The sequence below is a fragment of the Choristoneura fumiferana genome, chromosome 12 (genome assembly GCF_025370935.1).
Source record: "Choristoneura fumiferana chromosome 12, NRCan_CFum_1, whole genome shotgun sequence".
Taxonomy (NCBI): Eukaryota; Metazoa; Arthropoda; class Insecta; order Lepidoptera; family Tortricidae; genus Choristoneura; species Choristoneura fumiferana.
This window is the reverse complement of record NC_133483.1, coordinates 22,003,552-22,014,460: the sequence shown is the minus strand read 5'-3', so window position 1 is coordinate 22,014,460 and position 10,909 is coordinate 22,003,552. Positions and strand designations below refer to the sequence as shown.

The 10,909-nt window shown below is 42.2% G+C and overlaps 1 protein-coding gene across 1 annotated transcript; it reads left to right on the top strand.

Moving 5' to 3' along the window:
- Positions 1-330: 330 nt before the first annotated feature.
- On the top strand, positions 331-7,121 carry LOC141433599 (uncharacterized; the record flags this gene model as incomplete). Its single annotated transcript, XM_074095711.1, is given in 2 exon segments — positions 331-658; positions 1,390-7,121. A coding segment is annotated over 1 exon segment (5,268 nt). The 3' UTR covers positions 6,922-7,121.
- Between the last annotated feature and the right edge of the window lie 3,788 nt (positions 7,122-10,909).

Here is a 10,909-nt window from a genome sequence, read left to right as displayed (position 1 = left end):
GGTTATATACCCATAAATTATCTTTATAAAAAAATACGTCGAGGTGCCGCTCTTTTAGGTACGGCGTAAAGAATAACCAACAAACAATTATCACATAAATTTAATTTATAGTATAGTGCTGGTAATTGCTTTTTTGCTTATACAAAAATAAAATTCGTTTCAAAAAAATTTGAAAACTACAGCATTAACAAAAAATTAACTGTATTTTTTTAATTTAATTTATTTGAATCCTTATTTCGTGATGTAAATAAAGAGTCCTTTGTATTGTATTGTATTGTTTGTAGAACGTACGTGCTATATTTTCGATAAAACGGTTCGCAATAGTAAAGCTGTTGCGGCTGCGAGCTGTTAGAAGGGAGCGGGGACGGGGGCGGAAATGTCTTTACCGTTACTTCGCCTCCGCTTACGACGCTCCTCTCACTTGTCATCTACATACACTACGCGACACGCGACGTTCTCGCTTACTTTAGTTGTAGGCTTTTCAATTTTGTAAACCCGGAATATAATTGTCGTAAAAACGTCTTATTTTTATTTAAATCAAGAAAGACCCCTTAAGTCTTCAACATTTTGGTGACCCCGACGTGATTGCGACTACACTACTACAATTCCGGCCGCTACGCGACTAAGCGAGTCGAAGCTTCGAGAACGACGAACGAAGGTCATGTACGGCGAGTTCGCGTCAAATCAAGCGACGATTGATTTATACTGCTTCTGTGCTGAAACCAACTGCTAGATGACTTCGCAAAAGCTAAGATAGCAAAATAACGCCGTTTCGTGCAACCGCCTGCGTCGTAAAGTTCCACGACGTCCCATCTTCTGGAAGCTGCTGTCGCTCTGCTTCAAGCCCACCGGCCAGCCTTATCGCGCCGCAGCCAAGGCTTAGCAAGGGAAGTGCACCATTCCTATATTTCCTTTCCAACAGAATCATATTAATCCGTCTTTGCCTGACTATTAAGCTTTGTCATTCTTATTCTCACAAAAATAAGCTTTAGTCTATTTTTGATGCATAGGCTTTTTCTAGGATTCTTATTTTGCTTATTTATAAGTTTTTGATATTTAAAATCTTCTCATTTCCAATACCTAAGTACCACTAGGTGCCTATCAATTATTTAGTGCCAGTTCTAAGCACTGGTCGCTCCTTGGAATGCCGATCTGAACTATTTCCATACCTATTCATTTAATATAAATAGGTTTAACTAATTATTTTAAAGCACCTTTTTTAACTTCCTGTTAAAGATAATTTTTCTTCGCATAGGAACCCAAATCCGCATATTTTACTTCTTAGCAATTACCGAACTTGCATAATTTCATAGCTAAAATCCATTAGGTTATTTGTTAAACGCAAGTATTATATTATTATTGTATAAAGCGTGCGGTATCATCTCGCAGCTATCAAACCGGTTCCCACTCGGCGGCCGACTCCGGCGCAGCTCCGCGCCAGCGCCAGCCCTAGCAACTAGCTCCCCGGACGGCACGCTTGTTGCCGAGCGCATGCATCGTGCTTACGTTGCATTACCTGCCAGCAGCTGCGACGTGCGACCACGGTGACTGGGAACATAAGCTGGACAAATTTACGTATTTCCTTTTCATTATTTGAATTTAATTGTTTGTTCATTGGTTTCAGTTGAAATACCGAGTAAACAACCGGTTAAAATGTCCGCGTTTACTGGTACTAGAATCTCCATTAAAGGTCGTATAACCAAGTTTAAAAACTTTGTAAATTCACTGAAGGAAGCTGACGGTATTTCTTCTGAACAAATGAGTGAACTCTCATTGAGATTGGAACGATTTCGTGCCATGTTCACACAGTTTGAACAGGTGCAGACGGAAATAGAAATAGCTGATCCAACCTCAATGGACTCAGAACTTGATGTGAGAGAGGAAATCGAACACGATTTTTTTACTCTTATAGGTACCGCTCAAAACATTGTTGATCAAAATGCAGAAAAATTTAATTCCCCAAGTGTTTCATCTGAACCTCATCGCAGTCACGATAACGATTTAAATTTTAGACTGCCGATTATAAAAATTGCAAATTTCGATGGTTCATACTTTAAGTGGTTAGAGTTTCGAGATACGTTTGACTCTCTTATTCATAGCAGCGAAAGTATCCAGCCGATTCATAAGTTTCATTACCTAAACTCCTATCTAGAAGGTGAAGCGGCTCAGGTACTTAGTAACCTAGAGGTTACGAATTCAAACTATGCCGAGGCTTGGCGTCTCCTCTGCGAGAGGTACAACAACAAAAGGCAATTAATATCCAATCATTTAAACTCACTGTTTAACCTTCAATCTATAGGTCGTGAATCAGCAAAATCTTTGAGATTTTTAGTTGACCACGTGTCAAAAAACTTACGGGCTTTAAATACCCTAGGCCAGCCTACCGATAAATGGGACACTTTAATAATTTACATGGTCTCAGCCAAACTCGATATTAACACTACTTTGAAATGGGAAGAACATAAAGGTACATATCGAGATGAGGAGATGCCTACTCTTGCCGATTTCAATATTTTTTTGAAAAATCGCGCCGATGTTCTTGAATCGGTACAACGTCATAAATCGGACAAACCTGTAAATAATAAGCGTGAACCTTTTTCACCCCATAATTTAAGTAAACATGAAAGGTCTAGCACGAAAACTTTCACAATTTCAGCCACTCCCGGCGGCGCTTCGCCCAGTTCCTCTACCTCGTGGTCGTGCGCCTTCTGCGGTGGCAGCCACCGAATTTACGACTGCGCGACGTTCTTGTCCTTGTGCGTCGAAGATCGAATCTCTGGAGCAGCTAAGTTGAAACTTTGTCTCAATTGTTTACGTAAGGGACATACGTCACACCGATGCAGATTAGGTCCTTGTTTGACTTGTAAGAAGCGCCATAATTCCTTATTACATAGGGAGGTTCCACAGGCTGTAAACCAACCATTGAATGCGACCGCTCCTCCTCCACTGCCGGAGCCCGGTGTCGCTAGTAATAATATGGCCGTGTCCCACTCGAGTCATGTTTTGTTATCTACGGCGCTTGTTGATGTTTACAATCCGGCTAGTAATAGTTGCGTAACCGTGCGGGCGCTCCTGGACTCTGGCAGCATGACGTCGCTAATGACCAATAATTTAAAACAGGCATTGCATTTAGTACCGCAAGAAAGTAAAATTAGTGTAGTTGGAGTAGGTAACATGCCTTTGTCCGGTACGCCCGAACGCTGCTCTGTGCAGATACGGTCAAAACACAATAGTAATTTTTTCTTCGATCTTTCGTGTCTAGTTTTGCCCATTATTTCAAGTAATTTGCCACATAAATATATAGATGTATCCCATTTAAAATTACCGAGATACATCACGCTCGCAGATCCCACTTTTAATCAGCCCGCGCCTATAGACATTTTGATCGGCGCTGACATGTTTTGGCATTTAATCGGATCCGAGCAGGTGGCGTTGGGTAATGATATGCCGATCGCGCGCAAGTCCAAGTTGGGCTGGGTCCTTGCTGGGCCCATGAACGATTCATCTAGGTCAATTTCATTTAGTTCTTTTTTACATTGTAGTCATGTCTCGACTAGGGATAGCTTAGACGCCCTAGATGAATCTATTACCAAATTTTGGAAGTTAGAGGAACTTCCGGAGCCTGTTTCGCAGTATACGGACTTAGAAGCCGAATGTGAGCAACATTTTATATCCCACACTTACCGCGATACCAACGGCAGATTTTGTGTTCGTTTACCATTAATTACTACGCCCGATTGTTTAGGTAACTCGTTTCGTTTAGCCAAAAAACGTTTCATTGCGCTAGAGAGGCGTTTTAAAGGCAATCCAGACCTCAAGGTGCTTTATGAACAATTCATTAACGAATATGCTAATTTAGGTCATCTTTCCGCATCTGATGTCGACATTCCTGATGATTCTTATTTCGTGTCTCATCATCCCGTACTCAAGCTAACTAGTGAGTCCACTAAATTACGTGTCGTTTTCAATGGAAGTGCCCGTACCACATCAGGCTATTCAGTAAATGATTTACAGATGGTGGGGCCTACCATTCAGGACTCTTTGTTCAATATTTTATTGAGATTTCGTACATACAAATATGTACTCACGGGCGATGTGGAAAAGATGTACCGCCAGATTGAAGTACAAGAGCCTGATCGTAATTTGCAATTAATTCTTTGGCGAACCCACGAAAATAGCCCACTTAAGACCTTAAAACTAAATACGGTCACTTATGGTTACTCGAGCGCTAGTTTTTTAAGCACACGCTGCTTATGGCAGTTAGGTGAAGAATGTGCGGACGATAAAATAAAAAAAATTATCCAAAATGATTTTTTAGTCGATGATTTACTGACAGGCTCAGACACAAAGGAAGAATTGTATTATATTAAAAACGGTGTTGAGCGCGCACTGTCAGCTGGTTGTTTTCCTTTACGTAAATACCGCTCGAACCTGCCATCTATTTTGTGCGACTCAGAAAATCACGCTCGTAAAGAAAGTTTAATTATTAGTTCCTCGTCGCACACTCTAGGTGTAGGCTGGGATTCAACCAAAGATATTATTCATTTCCCCACTGAGTATTCACCTAAAGGTGACAACCCGACTAAGCGTTCTATTCTATCGGATTCGTGCAAAATATTCGACCCTTTAGGCCTGTTATGCCTACTCACAATCATACCTAAGATTTTAATTCAAAAATTGTGGTTGGCTAGATTGAGTTGGGACGAACCAGTGCCAACTAGCATAGAAAAATCTTGGCAATATTTTGTTAACGGGTTGGCTACCTTATTTACTTTACAAATACCGCGGCACGTTTTATGCGATTTACCTACGAGCATCGAAATGCATTGTTTTTGTGACGCTAGTGCAACATCGTACGCTTCATGTATTTATTTAAAATCTTTTAATGATAACGGCGATGTTGTTGTTAGGCTACTGTGCGCGAAGGCGCGCGTGGCACCGGTCAAGACCACGACCATACCTCGACTGGAGTTGTGCGCAGCGGTACTCGGCGCGCAGCTCGCGTCAGCTGTTTGTAAAACGCTGCGTTGTCACATTTCTCGGACGTATTACTGGACCGACTCATCCATTGTTCTTGCGTGGCTTAAAACTGATTATGCTAAATTAAATGTTTTCGTGTCCAACCGAGTGGCCAATATTTTGGAACTTACTGAAAATAGTGAGTGGCGTCACGTTCCCACGTCTTTGAACCCGGCGGACTGCGCCTCGCGAGGCGTTGATGCTTGTCGACTGGCAAATTTAGATGTTTGGTGGAACGGACCGGCATTTCTACGTGAGCCGCTATGCAATTGGCCTAGTTTTCCTTTAAATAATAATATGGAGAACGATTTACCTGAGTTAAGGGTAAATTTTACGTCAACCAACGATCAAACGAATAAATCAAGTTTCATAGACTTTGACAGATATTCTAAATTATCTACACTACAGCGCTCTTTAGCTTACGTTCTCAGATTTTTGCGCAATTGTCGCCACTCGGACAATAAAATAAGTGGTGTTTTACAGCCTGAGGAACTAGACTTAGCATTTAAAAGGTTGGTCGCTCTGTCACAATTAGACAGCTTTCCTCACGATTTACAGCTTCTTCGCGCCGATCAGTGTCTCGGCCCTAAAAGTTCTATATTATCATTAAATCCTTTCTTCGACAAGACCGACAGGCTTCTGAGAGTCGGCGGGCGTCTAACTTCATCATTTTATACGTTCGATAAAAAGCACCCCATGCTTTTACACGGCAAGCACAGGCTCGCCAAGCTGCTGTTCCGGCGGGAGCACCTGCGCCTGCTGCACGCGGGCCCGCAGCTGCTGCTGGGCGCGGTGCGCGAGTTCGCGTGGCCCGTGGGCGGCCGAGCGCTGGCTCGCACCGTGGCACAGCAGTGTGTCACTTGCCGCCGCACTAAGGGACACACTTCTGCTCCTTTGATGGGCGCTCTCCCCTCTCATCGTGTCACTCCCGACTTTCCTTTCATTAGTGTTAGTGTCGATTTTGCCGGACCCTTTTTTATAGCCGATCGACATGGACGAGGTTGCAAGATTACGAAGTGTTATTTGGCCATTTTTGTTTGCACTCGTTTCAAATGTATTCATTTAGAGGCTGTCAGTCAGTTGACTACTGACTCGTTTATACTGTCCCTGCGCCGTTTTATCTCTCGCAGAGGAAAGCCCCGCGAAATTTTCTGCGACAACGCGAAAAATTTTATTGGTGCGGCCAGGGAACTTGGCGATTTTTTAATAAATAATAAAAATTCTATTTCCAATTTCACATCAGGGGAGGGAATTAAATTCAAATTTCAGCCAGCTTATGCGCCCCATTTTGGATCCTTGCACGAGGCGGGCGTGAAATCGGCCAAATTTCATATCAAAAGAGTACTTGGGAACTCTCATCTCACCTTCGAAGAATTGGCAAGCTTATTTAGTCAGGTAGAGGCTATCCTTAATAGCCGACCCTTATGTCCCCTGTCTCCTTCTCCTAATGATTTCCAACCTCTGACTCCAGGTCACTTCATCATTGGCCGCGCGCTGACGTCTCTGCCATCGCCCCAGCTGACAGACATAAACACAAACCGCTTAGACAGATTTCAGAGACTAGAGGCTCTAAGACAGCACTTCTGGCGGCGCTGGCAACTGGAATACATCGCGGAGCTCCAGCAAAGGACTAAGTGGCGCGTGCACAGCAGACCTTTTCAACTTGGAGACCTGGTGCTCATGAAGGAGGAAAACGCTCCTCCACTCCATTGGCGACTTGGACGTATCGCCAAATTATTTCCCGGATCGGACGGAATTGCCCGTGTAGCTGATGTTACTACCAACACGGGCACATACAGACGAGGTGTGAAGTACCTTTGTCCTCTGCTGGATGAGGCAGAAGAGCCTTTGAAGACTGACGTCTCCAAGGGCCCCCAGGATGTTGCGGCTGCGAGCTGTTAGAAGGGAGCGGGGACGGGGGCGGAAATGTCTTTACCGTTACTTCGCCTCCGCTTACGACGCTCCTCTCACTTGTCATCTACATACACTACGCGACACGCGACGTTCTCGCTTACTTTAGTTGTAGGCTTTTCAATTTTGTAAACCCGGAATATAATTGTCGTAAAAACGTCTTATTTTTATTTAAATCAAGAAAGACCCCTTAAGTCTTCAACAAAAGCTATCGTTAGTTAAAATTTATGTTTTTATAGATGTCACGCGTTGTATATGTAAAAATGCTTTGTAAAGAATGCTTTGTGCTTTGTTTGTTTGGAAGATTTTTTCCTACGCAGCCCTTGTGAAACTAATGTTGTGCGTCATAAAATATCTGTGTAGGTTTCTCAGGCTGTTTATTTTTTTTACATCAAAAAGCTCACAGTATTTACACTGTTAAACAAAGTTTATTTGTTATAAAATAGAAATCAAATTTTAACTAAAATCTATAAGCATTTTTAGAAATAAAAAAAAATTAAGAAATGGATGACAGCCCGCCCCTCCAAAATGGTTGGATCTTTTTTTTTGTTGTATTTATAATACCTGGATTTGTATGACAGGAAAATAACAAAAAAAAATTAGAAGCAAAGATTTCCATACAAAAATGGGTGAGTGAGACAGAACATGCTTACAAGGTAGATTTAGTCTCATTTTCGTTATTACCCGTGCAAAGCCGAGGTGCGCGGCTAGTTAAAAAAATACAAATGACAATAAAGAATGAAAATAAAACTACAAAACAAAGTTCATAGATTGCAGCCATAGCATGGCACGGACAAGCAATATATTTATATAAATTAAAAAAAATCATAACTGAGACAATTTGCTATAAAACCACCTTAACAAAACCAACTAACAATACACAACCCTAATCCTCCACCCACCTGCAGTGCAATTTCAATCTAATCCCACTACATTAAAGTCCAAACCCTTATGCTAAACAAGCTCCATGCATGTCAGACGCACGCAGGGCTGTCACAATGGCCTTATTTGTTGTATAGAATTAATAGAGAATGAAACTTAGCGAATTAGTTTCCAACTGGCATTATAAGGGTTGTGCTTGAGACAAAAGGAGTATTGTGGTCTCTCGAGATGAAACGTTCGTTTGCCTTTGTTGAATCTGATTAGAGAATTGCAGGTTAGTAATGGTTTTTAAGTCTAGATTGGCATTGTAAGAAACATTAACAACTTTCCGATATTCCGACGTTTACATACATTCTACAAACTGAAATAATTACTTTTCTCGCCACCTTATGATAGCTACGTTTATGCAAGAAATGTGTGTTCATGCAGTTTCTCCACCTCCACACTGTAAGAACACACACAAATCACACAAACACGTCTATCACCATCACCACACTACACTGACGCGATTCCAAGTCAACCAGAGCTCATCTTCAGAGCAACACAACCGTTCACCATGCTACCAGATGTAATCGGGTTATAAGGTCGCGGGTGAGCAAAGTAACTGTTTCAGTTCATTGATGCGGATCGCCGCAAAGTAACGCCTGATTCAATAAATTATTTTGAATACAAATGCTTAAAAAATTACTAGCAAATAGTATTAGTGAATTTTAATACAAAATCGCTAATCATCATCCCAGCCTATATACGTCCCACTGCTGGGCACAGGCCTCCTCTCAGAAGAAGAGGGCTTGGGCCATAATTCCCACGCGGGCCCAGTGCAGATTGGGAACTTCACACGCATCATTGAATTGCTTCGCAGGTTTGTGCAGGTTTCCTCACGATGTTTTCCTTCACCGCAAAGCTCGTGGTAAATTTCAAATGTAATTCCGCACATGAATTTCGAAAAACTCAGAGGTGCGAGCCGGGGTTTGAACCCACGACCCTCTGTTTGAGAGGCGATAGGTCAAACCACTAGGCCACCACGGCTCTCCGACAAAATCGCTAATACTAATAGAAATACACATTTAGAATGAGTTTCATCTATTCTATCTGTAAAAGTTCTTGAGTTTTAGCCTTGTTGGAGACAGAAAGATAGGACAGACGGATAGTGATGTGACATTGATGGAGTACAGGTTAGTTTCGCGAAAAAATAAGTTAAACGTCCGAGTGTTCGACACGCTAATGCCCAATAGATGGCACCCTACTGCCACCTCTATTGCTAATGACATAAAATTAAACGAGCACTCGTCCGTTTCGCACTAGAGTAACTTTTCGGCCAAAAGCTATTTTTCATCACACTTGCTCGTAAACAGTGTCGTAACATGCAGGCTACCTTGGTTGCAACTCCCCAAATAAAACCCTCTACCTTAATGTGCTTCTCATGAAACCCGTGGTCGGTAAATGAGTCATTGCCCGTACTAATTTTCGTGTCATGAAGCCCAAATTCGGTAAATGAGTTTGTTACTGCATGGTGTGCTGCTGCTCCGTGCGCACGCTGCACACGCACGACATACACATGCTGCGGAGCGGGGGGGGACCTCTGCTGGCGCTGCAAAGAGCGCAGTTAGCGGTATTGGCAATTTTTAAACAAATATTAGTTTTTCTTTTACAAATATACAATTTTACTCGAAAATGTGATGAAAAACATTGTATGTCGCACGGGCGGTACTAGAATTACGAACGTCGAATCATTAAAGCCCGAAGTCGAATACTCTCGTTCGTAATTAAAACACAATGTACTATTAAAACATGAAGTATATATTTTTTTATTCGACTGGATGGGAAACGAGCAAGTGGGTCTCCTGATCCCCACCGCCCATAAACATCTGCAGCACCAGGGGTATTGCAGATGCGTTGCCAACCTAGAGGCCTAAGATGGGATAACTCAAGTATCAGTAATTTCACCGGCAGTCTATCTGTCTGTGTATATTATCCTTTTCTTCTAATTGGTACGAGTAGGTAAAAATATTCGTCGCCTGGCCTTTGAGCGTTTGAACCCTACTTGTCAATTTTTGTCATGAAAATTCCATCCTTCATTATACGGGGTGGGAAGCATTCCTTATCGTCGGCTGCTGGTGGCGTGGGTGTCTGTATGTGACGCGTGACCTTATTACCTACATGTATAATTAGAGTTAAATAACTGGGTGTACTTTGTATTCACTCTAATTTATTTTTCATTATAATAAATTATAACCTCTCGCATGTGCTGAATTTAAGGCAAATTATATATTTTTATATTTAACCCCTGACGCAAAAAGAGGGGTGTTATAAATTTGTCGGGGGTTAAAAATGAAATCAACAGTGATCATATTTTAAAAAAAGTTGCAGAATAAAAGTAGCTCAGTTATGCGGGAGTCGAACGTTGAATTTAAACCTCCATGGTCAAAGGCAGCCTGTATAGTTAAGTAGAATAGTGGGTAGTAGCGCCCTCTATTGTTAACAAACTCCGGATAGCACTGCGGTGTGGAATGCAAGGGAAAATCACCACAGTAAAAAACCAGATAAAAACCAAGGAAGTCGTCATTAAGGATCTTTATTGATCCAAGTCCAAGTCTCAAGTGGTAGGACCTTGTGCAAGGTCCGCCCGGATTGCTACCACCATCTTGCTCGCTAATTCTGCCGTGAAGCAGCACTGCTTGCACTGTTGTGTTTCGGCGTGCAGAGTAAGACAGCCGGTGAAATTACTGGCACTTGAGGTATTCCATCTTAGGCCTCTAGGTTTGCAACGCACCCCCTATACCTACCCTTGGTATTGCAGATGTTTATGGGCGGTGGTGATCTCTTACACTTAAATATAAATACAAATAGTTTATTTGTTCAACACGGGTATAATTGTACATAGGCACAGATCTAAAGTATAAATATTACATAACCATGTTGGGCCGTAGGGCCATAGGGGACTTAAGCAGAGTTTAGACTCAAGAAAAATCGCGCAAGTTGCATTACATTGCGAGTCCGTAGAGCTAACGAGCGTACGTAGAAGAACAAGGGTCACCGACATAGCCAAGCGAATCAGCTCGTTGAAGTGGCAATGGGCGGGCCATATAGCACGGAG